General features: G+C 47.0%; 1 protein-coding gene across 2 annotated transcripts in view; it reads right to left on the bottom strand.

The window, feature by feature from the left end:
* Positions 1–22,560, bottom strand: part of Mp (collagen XV/XVIII-type protein multiplexin) — a 264,052-nt gene that overhangs the window by 175,117 nt on the left and 66,375 nt on the right. For both annotated transcript variants that reach the window (XM_089584492.1, XM_089584493.1), the window contains exon 2: positions 18,061–18,236. In XM_089584492.1, coding sequence (XP_089440618.1) covers positions 18,061–18,159 — 99 coding nt within the window. In that variant the 5' untranslated portion in view covers positions 18,160–18,236. The remainder of the gene's footprint in view (positions 1–18,060; positions 18,237–22,560) is intronic.

Raw genomic sequence — 22,560 nt, 5'->3', positions numbered from 1 at the left:
GGTTAAAAGAATGCCAGTTTACCCATCTTTGAAAAATTTCTTCTTCAAACTTCACACCGGAACACTGTCGGTCAAAACATGAATGCATGATAAAGGACTCTTTGTCCCTTGGTCAACAGACTGTTTTCTATGTAAAAAACCTGAAACAATAGATCACGTGTTTTTAGACTGTCGGGATGCGTTTTTCTTCTGGGATGTGCTTCAAAGAACCTTAAAGAAAGATTTACCGCTACACCCGCATGGCATCAGGTTCTTACCGGTAGGAAAACAGGACATCCCTTATGACACTATTATGCTCATTGGCCTCCATAGTTTATGGAAAACAAGGACACAATTCAACAATGCAGAAGTAGTTGTGAGATCTCCACGCGAGCATTTCATTGAAGGTGTCATACGTCTGAGGGAAGTGTATCAGGCACTGCCTGATCAGCCAACTTGGTTAAATGTGTTGGATGACTTGGCTGAAGTCAGTGCAAGTGTTGCTGACATGTTTTACTTCTTTGTACCCGTTGTGAAAATGCAGTAAAGAAAAAAAAGATCAGGCTGCCGTATGACGTGCTGTACGACTTCAGACAATCCTGTACATGTCGTTTGTCCATATATACTCACCACTGGCCGTCCTCCATGTGGCGCCAGTTCTCCCTACCACATTCGTACTAAATTGCGTTCGTGAAACAGCGTTCCGGGTGAAGCCATACGATTTCTCGGTGCATATAGCTCACACGTGTTTGTCAAGTTGGAGACTAGCCAGCGACAGGGATTCGAACCGACGACATATGCACCTTCAGTTGTATGCCTTTCCAGGCTTTCGCATCAAAACTGTGACGCAGCCGTTCGCCGTACAGCGTTCCGGGTGATGTCATACGCGCGTGTGTGAGTCGCAGTGCAGCGAGAGGGTGCGAACGGTGGGGTCTAGCGGATAACTAATACGCAAACACATACACTCGTAGAAAAGAACTTCAGTTGCATGTACAGACATTACGCTCAAACAATGCACCCATGGACAGTAATGCTTTCGCATTCCCAAAACCTAAGCTGTCGAAAGTGTGTGTGTGTGCCGAATGTTTTATTTTGTTTGCGTTGTTTGCTAGCTCGTTCGGGAGTGAGTCCTCGTCCGCGTGTGGAAAATGTCTGCGTCTGTCCCATTTACGGAAAAAAGTCTTTTTGTGGAAATGCCTTCTGTTTCCGAAGACGAAAACATAAGGCGCATTGTGCAAAGTGGCTGTGATGGCTTTTTTCTGGTTGGGCAGTTGGGCATACTGTTGTTGCACTGTGCACCTGCTTTGAGCCGCCGCCCTTCAGGGGGGAGGAAGGTGGCCGCTTCTCACCGCCGTGAGTAGGGGCGGGTGGATGTCGTTCACATGGCTCCGCAGTCGCTCCTTTTCCGGCTTTCCCCAGCGGCCAGCGTCAAATGGCACTGTCAGCCGCCGCTGTTTACGCTCCTGCTCCCCCCGCCGTTTTCTTTTCGCTGCGTCATCGGAAGAAGGCCTTTCATCGTCCACCGGCGATCCTTTGTTTGCCCAGCTCGTCCCCCAACTCATCCCCCCAATTCTGCTCCGCCGTTTGAAGAAGCCTTTCCAAGACTGTCCGGTCATTCTTTCTTTCTCTTTTTTGCATTCCTCGTTTCGATGCCCCTACGTGCGCCGTCTCGCGACGCTTTGTCGCACCACACGCGGGAGGGTGGCTTCGTCGCTTTTGTGTAGGTATTGTGAACACGCTGCTCCGTTTTTACAGCTTGCATTTATATAAACTTGTTACTCCGCCGAAGGAACCGCAAGGTTACGGGCTTTCCGTTGCAGTGTCGGAACATCTCCTTTCTCTCTGCTGCTTATTACGGCACTGGTATACAAAGCGGCACTCCCGCCGCTTCAACGCTTTGTGCGCACGTATGTACGTGCGTGCGTCCTTCTGCCGTCGTCGCCTACTGCGGCTTCGTCTGAGGTTCCTTCAACAGGCCGGTGTACTCGAACAGCAGAACAAATACAGAAAGGCACGTATACCCTCGGCGACGACAGCGGGATACAAGCGGAGCACTCCCCCAGCGCGCGCGCGTCTCGGGCGCTTGTTTGGCAACTTCCCCCACGGGACACACGGGACGCGTGTCTTCCTCCCCCCCTCTTTGACAGGCTGCTGACGTCGGCTCAAATGGAACGGGCGACTCCTTCGATGCACGGAAGGCGTGCGCATTGTGCGCGCGCGACTTGCCTCCGAAAGACACTCTCCGAACAGCTGGAATGCAAGACTTTGTTAGCTGGATTTTCAGGATAGTCAGTTTCGATCGCCACGAACAAGCCTCACTGAGAGATTGTAAACTGCACCTTAGTGAGCCGCCTCATGCTTTCAATGATTGTTAATCAATTTCAATGATCTTGTGGCCAATAGTGAACATTAGTCTTGTACCCATGTTACCCATATATGGAATGGTTTGGTTTCGTTTATGGGGTTTAACATCCCAAAGCAACTCAGGCTATGAGAGACGCCGTAGTGAAGGGCTCCGGAAATTTCGACCACCTGGGGTTCTTTAACGTGCACTGATACCGCACAGTACATGGGCCTCTAAGAATTTCGCCTCCATCGAAATTCGACCGCTGCGGCCGGGATCGAACCAGCGTCTTTCGGGCCAGCAGCCGAGCACCATAACCACTGAGCCACCGCGGCGGGTCATATATGGAATGTCCAGCGTAACTCGAGCCAATGTTTATTAAATATACCGATGTGTGAAGCGCACAACTCAAACGTCCGAGACGCCACTGCACAAAACAACGAAACTAGTTTTCGTGTGATTGATGAATTAAATAATTTAATTACGAATTCAATGTTAGCAGTTACTTGCTCATGCTGTCCTACAGTCCAAACAAGATTTCCCATTATAAAGCTGTAGAGCGCCTATAAGACTCGTCTACTTAAGCGATTTTCTTTGTTTGCTATATTCAACAGAATAGCTTTTCTGTATTGAAACTGAGGTTCACAAAATATGAAAAAAAGTGACAGATGGCCAAACCGATTGATGCCGAGGGGTACGCATTAGCATTGCGTCTTCGATTGTGTGACTAATTTATGTTGACGAGCTGAATTCAGTTGCACCAACGACGACTAAAGTTTTGAGTAGACAATTAATCTACCGGCATGTTGCTCAATGAGTTGAAACATTATTGTTCACTAGCCATTAAGTTTCGGCTTCACACACCGACGACAGTTACTTTTTGCGATGATGGCAACAATAATGATAACGATTAAAAAATATACAGGGTGTTCCAAAATCATCTTTACATCTTTGATCGTGTATATTTCAAATATGGGGATATGTAGAAAGGTGCGGCTTTCGGCATAATGTTCACACACACGCATAAAGTTTTCTTTTTTTTTTCCGCAGGTTAAACGTTCGGTATGACCTTGTTATGAACGTGTGATGAGTCCGTATCTCTTCGCAGAGGCGTCAGCCACCTCGACTGTTCATCTAGACGCGTTGCAACTGTTTGCACTGCCACAGACCGAAGAACTGCAACCTGACATCCTCCTCCTGCAGGATGGTGCCCTCCTCGTTTGGCCTTGATCGTTAGGGACGCCCTGAACGACACAGTGCCTCACCAGTGACGTAGGGTGACGTGGTGCTCTTGTCCGCGGTCGGAAACAGTGATTTCGTCCGTCGTGTAGATCGGCCTTAAGTGACTGTTCGAGTGTGGGTATCATTCGAATAAAGTGCGGTGTGTCCTAGAAAAAGGAATCGACAGACGTTCACAAGGTCTGACACGATTATCTGCGTAAGAAGAATGCGCTTTTAGGATGATACCTTTCCATTTGATGCTTTTCCTTTTTGCCCATCAGATTGAACTAAAGTAGCGGCAGTTAATTTCGTTTTCGTTTGGATGGGTTTTCTGGCTCGTTATTGATTTAATGCTTTGCATTTGCTGCCTTTATGTTTCATTCTACATTCGGTGGCCTTATGGCTCGCTATTCAGCCGATGACGCGCCCTCACTTTTGGCGCCGCTTTCACTCTCTCCGCACTCGCCGCTCGCTTGGGGACACCGCTGCTGCCGTCTTTGTGCGTCTCTCCGCCTCTCCCGCTGCCGTTTTTCCTTTTTGCCTTTCGGCGGAGTAGTCGTAGGGCGGTTGTCGCGTTCGGATCGCTGCCTGCTCCGGAGGCTTCACTCTGCGGCCACGCAGAGGCACACGCCGGGATTTCACGTAATGGCACTCATACTGCTTACGCGGTGAAGAAAGGAAGCATCATCGCAGTATCTTAAGGGTGGTAGTAATCGTGACAGGCAAGCATGCGGACTAACTGTCCCCTTAGCCGTGCCCGGATCATGGACAGAGCTGCCGCCTGCTAAACGTGTACTAACGGATGAGCAGCGTGCCCGAAAATTCAAACAGCAACGTGAACGCCGCCTCCGGGAAAACTTTCCGCCGAATTCTTCCTGTTAAGCAGTAGCTACAGCATCTGTCGCAGGCCTAATTTTCTGTCGAAGGCAGTGAAGACTACGCATTTTTTTGTTGTGAGCATCGCGTATGGGGCCAGATCTAAGAGTCTTCACTCCGCGGTTGCTCGCAGCTAGCGTTAGTTTTCCCTTCTGACGCCTGCTTCTAGGCCCCACCTACTGCGCCCTTAGCGGATTATGTGCAGGGAGTAACGGCTAATTCCTCTGTATTCAGTACCGAGAAGCAACCTCTCGTCCGCTTTAGTCCATCTTTTTCCAGATTACAAGCTCTTAAACGAAGGTTGCCGATCTTTGCGTAGTTGTTTCTGTCAACATCGAGCGTGCGGTGGACACCTCAACCACGTCGTGAGGAAAGCGAGGAAGGAGCGAATGAAAGAAGAGAGAACGAAGAGCGTATTGGAGGGCTCGGGGTAAATTCCGACTACCCGGGGTTCTTTAGCGCGCGCTGACATCGCGCATAACTTCGGCGTCTTTTTGCGTACCGCCTCCATCGAAACCCGGCCACCGCGGCCGGGACTGGCCTATAGCGTTGGGCTCGGCTGGCCTGCAGGATGCGACAAGAAAGCGTTGCACAAGACGAGAGGCGCACGCCTCATTCATAGCGCTGTTCTGCATGATGGACTGCCCCTTTCACTCCTTTCTTCACGGAACAATCCAGGCGTCCACATAGTGTGAGACTGCTGCTGGTCTTTTCGTTCCTTATAACTACGAATAACGCAGGCGCCTACACTATGGATTGAACGCCCTTCGCTGTTTTAGGCAAACACAGCCACCACAGAGGAAGGACGCCCGTGGATAGACTTATATGCTATGAATGGTGACGTTGCAATACTGCTCTGGAGCAGCCTCAGCGCTGCTTCCTCTTGTCGCTGGACTATGCGGCTTTGTCGTGGGCTTGGGGGACTTCTAAAGACGGGGAACGTGAATGATTCACTACCAGTCCCGGAGCTGTCATGGCTGGGTAATGCTTGCATGCGTCGCATGGAGTAACAACGTCTTCCAGAAGCATGGGCGAAGGATGCGGCTCGCAAGCGGAGCAATGGACACAGGACAAACGTACGGAGCGCGCGACGAACAAGTTGAGAGCGCGCGAACTCCTATAGCCGCCCTTGAAAGAGGGCAAGGTCCTGAAGCACGGGCTCGGCGTAGAACACGCCCATTGAAGACGCCAGGACCCTGAAGTTCATCTACCCGCCGCACTGATGCATTCTTCTTAAAAGCGAGAGATGGAGTAGCGAATCATAAATCTTGAAATATAAACAGCAAAATGATTATTCGCAAAACCACCACGAAAAAGCTGCTGACGGTCATCATACAGTGCGTAATCGCCATATAATTATTTCTTTAGAGCGTGTGTGTGCCCTATTGGAACAACACTGCATATACTTAGCAATATTCCTTGCTTCAGTGTCATGTAGTTGCCTTCCCTATCCGTCGCCTCTTATTCCTCTACCTCTAGCGCAATCTTGTTACAAGGTGCTTTTTCGCAGTTTTTGTGCTTACTTTTTATTTGTGCTTCGCTGATAATACTGATTCTGATATTGTTTCTTGAACTAACCCTATTTTCCTTGTCTTCATGCTTCTCCTGTGCACTAAGAAATGATGGGGCAGTGTTTATGAGATCTTTTGTGACATTTTCACTCTCATATAGTGCTACACCAGTAGTTTGCGATCCTTCGTATGTGTGTTTTCAGCCTCAGTGCCTGCAGTATCTGAGCAGGCGCTACGGGTATTACGTATTTAAACACTTTGAACTAGATTTCCTCCTCTGCGTTTGTGTTTTGCACAGAACTTCTAAGACATTCTCGGCCGCTTGTTCCGCTCTTTCAGGTGAACGCAGGAATGGGAAAAGTACGGAAAGCAATAATTAAATATGATTTTCGCCTTGAAAATCAGGTAGCTGTGGAATAAAGAAGAGGTTTTCCACTTTCCTATCTTTTATACGGCGTGTAAGAGGTTACCTAATGCTGCACTTTTGTTACGCGGTCGAGCGAATTCTGCCTAAAGGCGACTACGGATGACCTTCTGCGCACGGACTACCTGACCTCGCAAGAAATATAAATGACAGCGCAGGGCCGTAGAGCCATAGTCTATCGACTGGAGGTTTTTCGTTTGGAACAAATTCGCAGCATCTGCCTTGAAGCTTAACACTTTGGGAAGTTACGACACTGCGACATCGTCGGCTCATCGGCGTAAAGTCACAAGAGTGATGCTGGCTCAGCGGAAAACCGGCAAATTAACGGCGGGGATTTCAAATAATTTCGGTGCGTAGGTTTGTTTCGCCGCCTGTGCTTGGACGACACACTGAGCTTAAAAAGAGGAAAGTCGGAAAGCGCGAGCTTCACCCTTTTACGTCGTCGGCGCTGTGTTGCTGCCTGTGCGGCTTCGACTGGTTTTTTCCACGGGAAAGCCATCCGCCATCTTGACAGCGCGGAGGTTAGGTTCGGCTGGCTTAAAGGATGCAACGCCCAAAACCAAGCGACAAGGGTCGGCCGATGGAGAAAAAACCGGATCACCGAGTAGGCCTCATTAAAAAGCTGTCCATCAGCCAGAAATGGGCAGCCGCCGAGGGCGGCATTCCTCGGAATCACTATAGCTCACTTCTTTGACGCGAACATGAAAGAGGGCGCAAACGAGCCTACTCAGTCCAGTCATGGTGGCCCAGACGGCGGCGACACGATTTAGAGGCCTTGCCGCGAACCGCTCAACGCTTCAATATTTGGTTGCTGAAACGGTGTAAGGGACGTAGATGGAGGAAAAGAGTCTACGTCCTCGTCCCTCCAGCTGTTTCGCCAAACATTATCACCCAACTATACCACACCTCAACCGATGCCCTTTAGCTCGAATGCTGGGCACTCGAGCCAAGCTGCAAAAGGCTATTCTAGGATATGACTCCGCTCACTCAAAGCTATAATGAAAAGAAATATTTTAGCGTCAACTTTTAATAATTTCTTGACAAAATCAAGAGTGCACAAACTACCGGAAAGATTTTCAAACCAAGTGTGCAGGCCGACACGATCAAGGCACCCGCGTGAACTCTCTTCTATCGGGGAAAAAGATGCTAAAAAGTACCAAGCACGAAAATAGCGGCGCCTCAGCTGAAGTGCGAAAGCGAAACGAAAAGGTCGCCGTTCTTCCATACGGGTACGAAGATTCCCATCACCTTAAAAAAAAAACAAATTGCAAAGAAGGGGGTAGCCGTGGTCTTTTCAGTCTCTCAGTGCCTGTTTAGACTTTGTTGAAGGGTAAATGACGTGAAAAAAAAATAAACACCGGTTGTACCAGGCGGCCAAAAAAACGCCTCAGTGACATGCGCGGAAGGAGTAGTCTTTTCTATCCCACTATCTTGCGGCAACGAGTACATCGGTCAAAGAAGCCGATGTATCAGTGGAAGGCTACTGGACCATCGCAATGATTTATCAGGGTCATCTCTCATAAACCTGTGAGCTTATTGCCGTAAATGCGACAGTAGCAAACAATGCTCCCCTTTGTTCGAAGCGAAAGTTAAAAAAAAATGCCAGAAGGAGATCATGCACCCGCGAAATAGTAGAAGCCGCCAGGATTTCGAATCTTTTCCTTTTCGGATAAAGAGATTGCATTTCTGTCTGGTTTTATGTGATCTTCCCTCGGTTTGTCAGGAACGTTTACACGCCCCTATATTTCTTAAATTATTCAGCCCACTCTCTTTTCTCCTTTTTAGTCCTCACACCCTCTCAAATGTCTTAATTTTAGCAAGCTTGTCTTTTACCATGTAGCCGTGTCAACTGTTGGCTTAAAATTACATTTCTGATGGTTAAAAAATTCTCACGCGCATTACTTTCTCTTTTAGGCGTTCGATCACCCCCAAAGCATATTCATGCCTTCCTGTCACCCTCGTATTTCAACTCATGTGTTCACGATGTTATGTATTCACCTCATTCTGATTATTTGCCTTCAGCTTTATGTTACGTTCGGTTTTCCGCATATATCTCGTGTTTATTCTCCTGGGAAAAAAGGATAAGAATCGTGTTCAAATTTTCTAGCGGTGCTTATTGTTGGTCATCTTGTACAAGACATCTATGTGTTCGTGACCACCATTTCACCACTTCGTGTTGCTTTTTGCTAATGATATGTGTGCTTGGCTTGCTGTCTGTATCCAGGACCCTGCCGGGATCATTTGTTCTATTTCACGGCTTCTACGCTTTTGCGTGTGCGGCCCCCGTTCACCACACGTCCAAACCTTCCGTACCCTCGTGATCGTTTTTGCGGGCAGTAATGCAGTGGTTCGGCGAGTTTCTGAAATAAAGTCGAAGTTCAGCCTTTGCGTGCTGTAATGTGTATCCGTGTTCCGTCCTTGGGTCGCTAGAAGCTGCTGAAAATACCAATGTTGATATTTGCTCAGCGGCTAGAGGCGCATTTAGAGACGAGAACATTGGAATTGAAAATCCTGCTGGCAGTCGATTAAAACTCGTTAAGACATGGCCGAAAAAGACCCCGTGATCGTAATTTTTTTTTGAATTGGCAGTGTATCGTAGCCTCATGAATCCGTCCGCAAAAATTTACCGTACTTACTTTTACCTGTATTTTACTTCAAACCTTTCTAGCTAATTGAATTCTCCTTTTTCAGTAACTGCCTTTTTGTCATTAAAGCACACAGGCCAACTTTAAAGGAGTACAGACACGTAATTTTTGTGGCATGTTTTCCTTTCTACAATAATGCCGAATGCACTAATATGCGTCAATCACCTTGTGATATTCGTCTGTGAAAGCTAAATATTTTATAATTGAATTTTTCTGTCATGCTCTTTCTTTTTCGGTTTTCACAGCCCAACGATGGCTGTGACGTCAAAGTGTGGTTATATGTTACGTGAGGCATGGAAAAAAGGCGATATAATCGCTGCTCCATCATATTAATTCACTGTAGTGCTGAAGCTAGCCTCCCCCAACAGCCGGAATGACAGCAAATGTAGAAGGAGCGGTTATATTGCAGTTTGTTTTTTCATGCCTCGCGTGACCTATAACCACACTTTATCGTCACAGTCATCGTTAGGCTGTTGGAACCGAAACGGAAGCAGCAGGAGAAAGAAATTCGATTGTAAATTATTTAGTGGTCCTAGAAGAATACCACGTGGTAACTCATGTACGATAATGATTTACGCATCAATAAAAAGAAGAAAGCACACACCTAAAAGTTACGTGTGTATACTCCTTTAAGTTGTGCTGAGTGTTTCTTCAGTTTGCCCTGAAGTCCAACGGCCTGGATAGAGGCGAACACATGTCAGCTCATTTGTATAGGCTGAACAATAAAATAAAATTAGGAAGCTGAGCAGTTTTAACTTACCCGTAACTGTGGGCTGATGCCTTGTCCTAGTCGGCACGAATAGGTGTTCGTTAAAGAGGAATTCAAGCGGCGTAGACGGCACAGAGATCCACTCAGACGACGAGGAAGTCGGTGAGTAAGTCTTGATTTTAGGTGCTGATTAGTCAAGTCTAGCAAGGTGTTATTACGGGTTGGTACGTGGCACAGCCGATTCCTATGTCAATATGCGTATCCCTAACACAGTATTTACTAAAGTAATCGTTAGCAAAATTACCGCTCCTTGAGGTTTCAGTCACCCAAAAGGCCAGGCTGGCTTCGGAAAGGGTACACGACAAGTGAACGTATTCACATCATCAGTCAGGTGATAGAGAAATGCGCATGCAGAGTAGAACAAACCCCGTATATAGACTTCACAGCTTACGAAAATGCCTTAGCTGAAGCTAAGCAATCACGCAGGCATTGCGAAATTAGTGACTTAGGAAAGGAATTACAGAGCATTATTGAGGATCTAAATAGGAAATGCGTAACGGTAGGTATGAAAATTAATATGACGAAACCTGAAATAATGTTGAACACCCTAGGAAGGGAACAGTAGTTTTCGATAGATACCGAAGCGTTGGAAGTGGCAAGGGAAGGAGTCTACTTAGAGCAGGTGGTGACTGGAGATCCGGACCATGACTCTTAAATAACTGGCAGATTAAGAACGAGGTGCAGCGCATCTGGCAGGTATTCTGAGGTCATGAATAGCAGCTCAGCAGTATTCCAGAAGAGGAAAGTACGTAATAGTTGTGCCTTGCCAGAAGTCTCCTATGAGGCAGAAACTTGAAATTAAATCGAGGACAGCGCAGATAGCCAGGGAAAGCAAAATGATAGGTGCGACATTTAGAGACACGAAAAAGTATTTCGCTTGGATCAAACATAATACATACACAGGTGTATGTATTATGTAATTATGACGAAATTTCAGTAATCTGTTTTCTTTATAAGGGAGCATTAAGTGCTAAAAATAAAGAAAACCCCTCCGTTAGATTTTTCTCGGTCCCTAATGGGTTGACGCGCACGACGAATACGTGGAAGAAGTGCAAGGGCTTATTCCCTTCCGTGTCCGCAATCGTGTGTGACCATGCCATTGTTCATAACATTCTGCAAAATTTGTCTCGACGCAGTCCTCGTAGAACAGTTTCCCGGTTGTCTGAAAGAGGCGCGTGATAATGTCATCAGTTCACGTAGCACCGACCGCTGCATCGGAACGTACCAAGTGATGCGAAACACACGGGGAAGAATACACCTGCGATTTTAGCCGGTAATGAAAGAGTGACCCAGGGTTAAAACCATCATTCCCCTGATCGCGGCTCCACTTCGCATCTAATTTTTTTTAAAGCACAGTTTCGCACGCATTTACAACATTGCATGCCGAAGGGTACCTCTCGAGTCGTGTTCACGGCAATTAGGCAAGGCACCAAGCTGATCCGAGGCTAAACTCCCAACGAGATCACAATAATTGGCCAGGTATTGAGTGAATGTGGTCGGCTCGCGAGGTTGCTCAACGCGGAAGAACCTAAAGCGTAATACTTCCCAAAAGCAGCTTCCTATGAGCGCGCCGTAACGAGGAAGGCCGGAACTAAAAAAAGGAACTGCTTTGCGCGTCGGCGCTTATCTAATGTGGCGTTTTTTACGTCTACTTGCGATTGAGGCCAGTGATTAACTCAGCACATCGAGTGCGCAGCACGCAGCTAAGCAGCGATTAGTGGCATGCTAAGTCGATTTAAGTTAAAGCAACACGACCCTCTTGTAGACGTCCATGCTTTGCATTGTAGAAATAGTCATCGCTTCCTGAGTCGGCTATATACTGTAAATGGGTGGCTCTCTGGGCGAGTTTCTCAGTGAGTAACCAAACTGATATTAAACTAAACCATGTATTATTATACTGTTACGTGACGGCCAGCCGATGAAATCAGAACGACATGACAGATGGTGACGACATGATTTAATGGCGGACGGCCTCGCGATAGGGCTTCCGCCCTCATCACTGCACAGTTCATTCTTCTAGTCCGTGACAGTATATATGACCTCACCCGTTATGTAATATTGAACTGAGCGAGTTACAGTTGAAATTCGATCTAACAAAACCGGATTTTATGAAGTTCCCGATCAAACCAAGAAATTTTGATTGCCTGGCAAGTGCCCAATAGGGTTCAATATGTTCGATAACCCGATATGCCCTCGGTGGCTCAGTGGTTACGGCGCTCGGCTGCTGACCCGAAAGACGCGGGTTCGATCCCGGCCACGCTGGTACACTTTCGATGGAGGCGAAAATCTAGTGGCCCGTGTACTGTGCGATGTGAGTGCACGTTAAAGAACCTCAGGTGGTCGAGATTTCAGGAGCACTTCACTACGACGTCTCTCATAGCCTGAGTCGCTTTGGGACGTTAAGCCCCATAAACCATAAACCGATAACTCGATATAACGAAACAAGCGAGCAGTGAACCCGATTTAACGAATATTTTCCAGGAATAAATTAGCAAAAAAAAAGGCTATTTCTCACTTATTTTTCGCACGATATCTCGCAGCTTGTTGGCAGCGTGCCAGCAGTAACAACTAGGCGCCGAAGTCGCGGCCCTGGTTTTGTTTTGACGGGGCAGCAGCCCGCGCCGCTGCACGGAACAAAGGACTCGGCAGTCGGCGGCGCTTCCCACGTTGGCTTCGAATCCCTTTACCATATGGTGCTTTCACGCACAAGCGATTCGAGCTGCTTTCGTGGACTTTTCATACGCGCAGGCGGAGTTTGCAGGGAAATGCGATGCCGTGGTAGCTTTTGTGTGCCGCTACGTTACAATTTAGGATTTCGAAGGGCGGAAAAATGCCTTCCTCAATTTTACAAATTTCTCGGCTTAACGAACTAATTCTTGGTTGCTGTTCACTTCGTTAAACCGAGTTTTAACTGTATATTCATTGCGGAAAGCTTTGTGAGAATAAGCACCTAGAATCTTCTCGCTAAGGCTTCCCAATCCCAGCATCTTTTCCTGTGTCCAGTACAGCAATGTCCCCGCACGAAGCCCCTCGTTTGGCGCGCGCCTATCTCTTGCACTTCGCAACCTGAAGATGCTACTGTATCTTCGCCCCTATACCCTGGCCTTCTGAAACACCCGCTTGGCAACATCAGCCCGTTTGATGCGCGGCCTCACCGTGATGCAACGCATGGATTGATAAAACGGTGAAGCAGGAGTGGCCCTAATTTCGGCCTCTTGCTTTTCATGCCAAAACAACCAAAGATATCACCATGCCAAAGACATGCCAAAGACATCACCAAAACAGCGGCTTCTGACGGCCTCTTAAGAAAGAGCGGCGCGTAATTCAACGGGGGTATTTTCGTATGTTATTGAGAGAAAACTAGAGTGCGGTGAGAGCAGCGTGACGATGTTGAAAATGATGGCCTGCGTTTTTCCGCCCTGCAGTACCTGGCTAACGCAATGCATTCTGCGCTCACAGCGACTGGTCCTGATGGCCATAGGTCATTCCCGCGGTGACTTTTGAAGTTACCGCCATGCACCGCGTGGTTCCAGCCGCACAAACTAGAAGCGTCTGTCCAGTTTTTCTGGGCGTGTCCCTTGTACTGTTGCTATTTCCTAACAACATTTAATGCATAACAGGCGAGCGCATATGAAATCACTGAGACCCCTGATAAACCCAGTGCATGTAATTTCCTATCCTCGCGTCTTCCATGTTCAGTCGTGCCACCAGCACGTCTGTGAAAGTGTCGAGAGGCAACCACGAAGGCTAAGGGCAGCTGGGTATCCGGGTGTACCCATCAACAGCGTAGGCCACGAGCGGGTCAGGGAGCTGCTTTCACCAGGCGTCTCTAAACAACCTCAAGGAAGCTCTTCCGAGAGTACAGCAGCAGTTCCGTACATTCGTGGTGGTGTTCAACGGAAGAAGAAGGTAGCGGGAAGGTGCGGTGCGCGCCTGCTCACTTGCGCAAAGAAAAATAATTTTCCGAAACCATAGTGAGCATCGCCATCACCACCATTTAATGTCCTGGTAGGGTCATTGCATCAAACGGGGTAGGGGGGGGGGGGGGAGTAGGCATGAATGACAGGCGGTCATACAAGGGTACTAAAAAAAGAAATAACTAGCAAAACAAAAATGCTGACTAGATTTTTTTCAACAGGGCTAGCAATGTCGAATAATGAAGTCAAAAGAAAACAAGATATGGCAAACGAGGTGACAATAGTTAAAAATCGAAAACAATGCCTAATACAAGCAGATAGGGCTGCTTGGAAAGGAGAGCGAAGGAAAGTGGCTATTGTAGGCTGGGGTGGTAAGTAGCGGAATAAATCTGGGAGTATTACTCTCAGTGACAACGTTCTTGAGAACAATATTCCATTCTTCTATGGCAATGGGGAGGAAATATTTGTTAAGGGAATTAATTGAGCTAAGCGAATGCTCCATGCTCAAGGAGATAAGGTGCGAGATGAGCGCAAAGGAGCATGTAACAAGCTTTCACGAAGAGCAGAAAGGATAGAATGTAATTTGTGCAAAACACAAAGCATCAAAATTTCGGCAGAGCGTAAGGTCTAAGGCTGAGAGATGATTTCATATCAGTAGCGCAGTGCTGAGATGCATACTGAGAAGGGGTAAAGCGTGCTGCTCAGTTCTGGATAGCGTCGAGTGAATGAATAAAGTTGGCCTGGTGAGGGTTCAGTATTGCTCCGGCGTGTTATAGTTTCGTGCGAATGTAAGTTTTGTATGCTAGCTGTATGGTGGGTGGAGCAGACATAGGAAATGATCTCCGATAAAGCGAAGTAATCTGGCAGTGCTAACAGAAAGTTTGAGCATGTGGTCTGCCTGAGTTACTTCGTTCGTTATCTCGACACCGAGGTACTTCTATGAAAATGTGACAGCGCCATGAGTTCAGATTGCGTGAGATGTGCATGCATTTATATTTCGAAACATTACGCTGCATGAGCTAATGAGAACATCATTTGAGGATTCGGTTTAGGTCATCCTGTAATATTTACTGATCGGTATTACTGATGACGCAGTAATAAATAAAGCAGTTGTCCGAATAAGAACAACGCACAGGTGACGAAATGCCAGATGACAGGTCGTTGATAAAGATTCGTTGATAAGGAGAAAGGAGCAAGAGCAGAACCTTGGGGTGCTCTAGAGAGTACTCTAGTAGTTTGAGATGCGTGACTAGCGTTGACAATGAACTGTGAGCGGTTAGTTAAAAAGCAGCGGATCCAGGATAACATTAGAGGATCAAGGACAAACATGCAAGGTTAGACATGAGACGTTTCTGAGGGATGCGGTCAAATCCGTTAGAAAAATTAAAGCGAATACATTCCAGCATTTCTGAGCTACTGAGTCAAGTTCACACGAAAATGAAACTTTTAGATTGCATATTAGCTCGCCAACAGCCACTCTCTCTACGGAGATAGGATCCGTATGCAGAAAATTTGCCTCTGGTGAAACGGGAACAGCGCTGAAAGTTGGCTGGTGAAAGAAATGACAAAAAGGAGTCGTTCAAAACATCGCAACGCCTGCGAGGTCAAAGCGGCACCTCTAAATGAATAAGCTGAAGAAGTTTGTTTTTAGTGCTAACGACAACCGACCAAAACTTGCGCTTGTTAGAAACCAACAACGACAAAACGACTTACTGTGAAATAAAATTACTCGGAGACGCAGCGACTCAGCCACCTGGCGCACATTCAGAAAAGCACGCGGGCAGGGATCCGGCACAGCAACACCTTCCAGTACACGCAAATCTGTGGCGCAAGTGTCACGTGACCTTCTAGGTCCCACCCGGGCTGCCCTGCTCGCAATTACAAAGCGTTAAATATTTCGGATCATACTTTATTTCCTTTCAGAGACAAAAAATTAAAGTCCCTGTGGGCCAGATTTGCGCAATCCTAGAGAAAAATTTCCTAATCAAATTTTAAATTATAAACTGTGGTTTCTCACGTGCAGAAGCGACAGCTGGGCTACGATGGACGGTGCAGTGCAGGGCCCCGGTTCTTTTACGCGCGCTGACATAGCACAGCATAGAGGCGTTTTTGTTTTGTACTACGCCTCCTTCGATTAAACCAGCAGCCGGGATCGAACCCGGACCCTTCGATCAGCAGCCGAACGCCAAAGCCACTGAGGCCTCGCGACATATTATTTGACAAATCAACGCTAAGTCGCTTTTAAAATTTCCAGGGATCTCCAGAAAAAGCACGGCGCATAAGCGCAAGAGTCTACCGCTTTGTCATGAAAAACTTTTTGTGTTTCGAAATACTTTTCCGGACAAACCAAAATTGCAGATCCATTATTCTTAGTAATGAAGCAATGAGATCGAAAAGTATTAGGGAGATCGAAGAAAATCGATAAGCACCAATTGCATGATCTCACCTTAAATCGGTGCTTTCTTTCTTTGATTCCGTCGTGATATGGGCCTAAGCAATTAAGGGTTAATTGCTGTAGAGGTATCATTTTAGTTCTAGAGCATGAGACTCCAAATGACCTCTGTCAACGTTCTTAGAGAATCTTTGGTAATGAAGTTCAAATTGAAGATTCGAGAACTGTGCGTTTTCGAATCCATTCAAATTGTCTGCTACAAGAAGACGAAGAACAGCCTAAACTCTAGAAGTTTTCAGGTCTTTATTAACCATTTTACAATGTGACTACCATGGCCAATATCTAGCACCCAACACGCACGCTCCTTCATAGAAGAAACGGGAAAATCATAAAATGATCTGCTTCATTACTCGCAGTCTTTTGACGACTGCCGTGTCCCTAAGAAAGACAAATACAAAATATGTAATTCAGGCGGCGGTTGGGTCCTTTGTCAAGAAAATATTACAGTAACTCTGGCCCACGTCGTCGTGCCAGCATGTTTGAAAATTCTCCATAGAAACTCGCACGTGTACGCAGCCGACGCTTTAAGTCGCTCACCGAAGCTCAAACTTGGATGACACATCCGATCGTTTACAGAAATGGGAGAAATAAACAGCTGTCGTAATTTCTGGCCATAACGCATTCCTTTCCTTGAACTACTTGGAGAGTTTGCAGGGGTTTCGCTGCACAGTTAACCAGACCTGCGGCATGACGAATTAAATTTTATGGACACCATGACAAATGTCATTAGCATTGTCACGACCAGAGGAGCCGTGAAGGTAGGCGTCGGGAAGAACCCTAGACTGGGAGCTTTCTTTTAATTAGAGAGCCAGGTTCCATTACACAGAACCGAGCAAGCCCGCCTCGAGAGCCCACCGCCGCTTCGTCGTCGTTTTCGACTCAGCGCGGAGGCCGCGCGGTGCGTTAGGCGCGTGGCAATATATATGATGATAGATTTTTATGCCGCAAGGGCATCTGAGGCCAAAGCGCGCCATGGCACAAGTTGCTTTCGACTACTCGAGGTGGGGTCAAGGACCTATTTTTCAAGTATTTCACCCAAGATAGACCGAGCACCAGGCTAGGGGAGAGCTCGTACCCATTGTATCACCGGTGGTTACCCGGCGGCACTGGTGATCGAACCCCGCACCTCCCGCTTGTGAGGCGGATGCTCAACCGCTTGGCCACCGCTGCGGTTATTATTACTATATACAAAAATAAAGCGTGCACAAAATTGTTTCAAAAATTTTTTTCTACGGTCTTTTGATGGTTGGTATGGCCTGCCTCCGTCTGTTTTGCCATGGTAGCACATTCTGAGCATGCCTGTCTCGGCCCATTTGGATGCAATTCTCTCTGCGTACTCTCGTGGTTTTTGTTGTTTTTTTTAACCAACCGGCAAGCACGTTTATAAACTTTCCTTCTTGTACGTGTATTACTTAGCGCGTACAAGTGTTTCAGGGCTTCCAGTGCTTTACTGTGCCTTTCCTCATAATATATGGCGATCTACCGTTGCACTTTTTGGCAAGTGTGTTACCACGTGGGGATTGATTTGTAGTTTCTCACCTGCTTCTTCATTTTGCAACCACACTTTATTGATCAATAGAAATGCAGTACCTTCTTCCGGTGACTGGGGCACGCGGCCGTTCGCAGTGACGAAGATTGCGGCACACAAGCACAGTTCAGCCTAAGCCTTCGAAGAGGTCCCTTCCTTCGTATGGACTGCGTTAAAGACGACTGCAGGCCACCTAAACTGTGCAAGCACCGCTTGTAACTTGTAAAGCAGTCGTAATTGCAGTGGTTATGCTTGTAAATCAGTAACAATCGCGAGAGCACAGAAGGACCTCAGCGCTTACAGCGTTGAAGCTTAACAGGCCGAGTGAAAGTTTGTCCCTCCTTTTCTCCCTCCCTTTAATACACGGCGCAAGATGGGAAGTGGCGGCACTTACCTCGGCCGGAAGATCAGACGCGTTCACTAGCGATGCGAAGAGAATGGCTCCCGCCAAGCACAACTTGGCAATCACCGCGAAGCGCTTCATCGCCGCCATGGCACTCACTCCAGGCTCTGACCGCACTCACTCGAGACACGTGGCGCCAGCCGGCATTTCATCCGCCTCCACTGCTCCTGCAAATCGACACAACAGTGGCTATTAGCGGTTTGGTCTTGCTGACCACTTCACAAACCGACTGCGAACAAGATCACGGTTGGATATGCATACGGAAGAAGACCCTTCTGGTCCCGCTGCCGTTTAGCAAGTTAATTCGAAGCGAACGCTGTAAAGGTTGCATGACTTGGTCAGGAACAATAGCGGCGTCCCAGTACTGCTTAGCATCATACTCGCAGTGAGATCCCATGAAAAGGACTCAGACTAACCCTGGATGCGTCAAAACAGCGCCGAACGTTTCCGTAACATGCATCTATTCAGGCTGAAAAGAAGCTACAAGCTGCAAAAGAAACTAAACAGAAGTGAAAGTTTTCGCTCGTACATTGCTTAAGACAACACAAACCGAAAGGAAAGAAGCATGACGAATAGAGATGGGCCGTCAGCGGTCCCACGGGTGCCTAGAACAAGGCTGTGGTCTTTGGCCGCATTGCACACGACGCCCCAGAGGTGCTTCGAGAAAACTCAAAAACTGAGTGCGGTACAAGCGTCATTGTGGACTGGAAGTTCTGCGCATGCGCGTCACAGACCATTTATTTTCTGCAAATGCGCAGTTTAGCTGAGCTCCGTTTGCTGCCGCGGACTTTTAAAGTCTGCAGTAATAGTTGCTCTGACACAGATTAAAATGGTGGTTATTGTTTAGAAAAAATTATCGACGATTACTTTTCTCCGCAATAAGTTTCCCCACTACGGGCCAGTGGCCGCGAAATACTGAATCTCCAGATATTTCACCGCACATTTTTCTTGTCTGCGCATTGTAGCAGGAAAGAGCGGCCGACAGCCACGGCCATGATTATCCAGCCAACCTCAGACTGCGCATATGACTATTTAGGCGCTTTTTCTGAAGCTACATGTTCACCAATATTAAGGAACGTCAAAGTTGCGTATGTTCTACTGAAAATGATATCAATATGACACGTCTAACTCATAACAATTTATGCAGACAAGGAAAGGGGAATGAGGTGCTCGTTATAATTATGAGAGAAGCCAACAGCCACAGAAACCAAGGGGCACAGGGGATTTTTAATTAATTTATTTATTTTGTGGTGTTGATCAATTTATATTACTGAATATGTTATCGCTTAAAGCTAATTGATTAGAAAAGCAGAAGAAAAAACAACCACATGCCGCCGGTGGGATCCGAACCCACGACCTCCGAATTACGCGTCCGGTGCTCTACCGCTGAGCTACGGCGACGGCTGTCAAACTTTCTGCGTTCGATGACGTTCTACGTCACATCAGCGGTAACTCAGGACGTGCTACGTCCGCCGCTTAAGAACGTGGGTGGCGCTGGTGAACACTCCCAAGGTTAGGTTACTTGTAAACATAAATACCCCCGAAAGCAGAAGGTTTGACAGCCGCCGCCGTAGGTCAGCGGTAGAGCACCGGACGCGTAATTCGGAGGCCGTGGGTTCGGATCCCACCGGCGGCATGTGGTTGTTTTTCTTCTGCTTTTCTAATCAATTAGCTTTAAGCGATAACATATTCAGTAATATAAATTGATCAACACCACAAAATAAATAAATAAATTAAAAATCCCCTGTGCCCCTTGGTTTCTGTGGCTGTTGGCTTCTCTCATATTTGTAACGAGCCCCTCATTCCCCTTTCCTTGTCTGCTTAATTGCTTAACGAAGGCCTCGGTTCTGGCAGCCTTGATGCCTTAGGAAGCATAAGAGGGTTCTCACACAGCTTACACCCTCGCCGTTCGATGACGTTCTACGTCATATCAGCGGTAACTCAGGACGTGCTTCGTCCGCCGCTTAAGAACGTGGGTGGCGCTGGTGAACACTCCCAAGGTTAGGTTATTTGTAAACATAAATACCCCCGAAAGCTGAAGGTTTGACAGCCGTCGCCGTAGCTCAGCGGTAGAGCACCGGACGCGTCATTCGGAGGTCGTGGGTTCGGATCCCACCGGCGGCATGTGGTTGTTTTTTCTTCTGCTTTTCTAATCAATTAGCTTTAAGCGATAACATATTCAGTAATATAAATTGATGAACACCACAGAATAAATAAATAAATTAAAAATCCCCTGTGCCCCTTGGTTTCTGTGGCTGTTGGCTTCTCTCATAACAATTTATGAATGATTTGATTCGTGACAAGATCCGGTTTCCAGCGAAATGAAAAGCCGCATCTAACCCTGCTATGGCATTCAAAGCGCGCATTTCATGAGTTCTGTCGAAGATATGAAACCGCAACTGACACACAGAATATAATTACGTTGCCGCCGTGTCACTGAAGGAATCCCATTAGAATTCAGGCCGCCTCGGTGGCTCAGTGGTTATGGCGCTCGGCTGCTGTCCCGAAAGACGCGGGTTTGATCCCGGCCGCGGCGGTCGAATTTCGATGCAGGCGAAATTCTGGAGGCCCGTGTACTGTGCGATTACAGTGCACGTTAAGGAACCCCAGGTGGCCGAAATTTCCGGAGCCCTTCACTACGGCGTCCCTCATAGCCTGAGTCACTTTGGGACATTAAACCCCCATAAACCATAAAGCCATTAGAGTTCAGGGCCCTGCGCACTCGAATCGGAACAGGAGGGAAGCAGTTTGTTAAGGTAGATTGAGAGATTATAAGTCCGCGACAATGGATATCCCATTTTTACTTACAGAAGTTGATCAAGCCGCAAACATCAACTAAAGTGAAAAAGATGTAAAAACGTCACTGCGTCAGCTAGTGTGCATTTTTATTTACCATTAGTTATGCCAACACAGCAAGGGAAGCATAGCTATAGGGCGGTTTGGTTACGGGAGCAGTAGAAACGTGAGAAGTTCACAAAAACTTGCAACAGCGGATTTTCAGAGAACACTAAAAGTAAAGAAAAAAAGGAGAAAACTGGTACATCGGCAGCTCGACGAACACGAACACATCAGTGATTCAATCAGCGAATAGGTGTCAAAAAAAGATATACAGCAACAAAGAAAAATAAATGAAAGCAGCAGCAGCATCCTCGAAAAGAAGCAACCATAAAAATAATTTCAATAATAACTGCTATTTCAGCCTGACCATCACTGCATTCGGGAGGTGATACCTGTCGGTAATTGTGTTAGGAAACAACTAATATTAGACGATATCAATGCGCCAATTATAATGTCTAATTTTCCATCAGTTGTTTCCTCTAGACGAAACAATAGTAGTCCTCACTGAAGAGTGTTTTATCAAAAAAGCGTAATGGATTAATTGCCATATATGCAGGTCATTCTCTACCCACCTGGCATAGTGGGCAGGTTGCATGTTATATATATTACACACCTCTACAGGCCGCCCACCACCGGGTGGGCAGGTGAGCAGCCTGTCACAAAACCGGCTCCACACAGACAGACATGCAAACAAACACACAGCGGATAAATGCGTGGAATGGCTACTATAAGTGTTAGCGCACGAAAAATTTGATGAATTTGATGCAGCAGCGCAAGAACACAATGGACTCGACGAAAGGAGAACGACACGGACGGAACGCTGAACTTTCAACTTCTTGAGAACAGACGTGTTCCATGATTTTGCACCGCACGCTGGCCAAGGAGATCGGGTGCAGTTGTTAAAATATGGTTTTTTGTAGCCCAGCTTGAAGACTGGAATGATCTTCCCCACCATTTTTGCAGTCTTTAGTGCTATTTGCACTGCTTCACCAAGAAAACATCTCCACAAGTATTTCAAGTTTGGTGGCACGTGGCATAGACGCTGTTCTAAGAATCCAAGGATTCTTTTAGCTGATCATATGACGGTAGTGCCATGTGCGTTTCAGGTTATATAACTGTACAAATCTACTGCGAGACATCTTGAAGACTGGGGTTAGATCTACCATGACGTGTGAGATATTGTAAGGGAACCGAAAAGGGTTACGTTTGTGAGCCTTTGGTTATTTATTTTATTTATTTATTCAATACTACCAGCCTTCGCATGCCCAGGCGGGATGAGCGGTACAATATAACATGAAGCAGTGCTAATATTAGAGCAAAAAAATAAAACACAAAGAAACAAAGGTTGCCCACGCATGGATTCAACACAATGTGGGCGAACCGAATACAGCAGATGTTTCGCGACAGAATTTTACATTCAAAATACAAAAGGCTCCTGAAATTTGATAATGAACTCTGTGCTCATTAGAAAATCCAATGGGAGCTAGTTTCATTCTGGTATTGTTTGAGGAAAAAAACAGTATTTTAAAATGTTAGTGCTGGCACTTCTGCTGGCGCCTTCTGGTCGGAACATGCTCCCGCCAGCCTCTCCCGTCCGGCCTCGGAGTCCTAGCGTGGGCGAACGTTCGCTCGTAACCGTGCTGGTGAGTCGGA

This window comes from Amblyomma mixtum, chromosome 3, assembly GCF_055824585.1.
Source record: "Amblyomma mixtum isolate Tamu chromosome 3, ASM5582458v1, whole genome shotgun sequence".
NCBI lineage: Eukaryota > Metazoa > Arthropoda > Arachnida > Ixodida > Ixodidae > Amblyomma > Amblyomma mixtum.
Note: the sequence above shows the minus strand (reverse complement) of the source record. Positions and strands in the feature narration are given on the sequence as shown.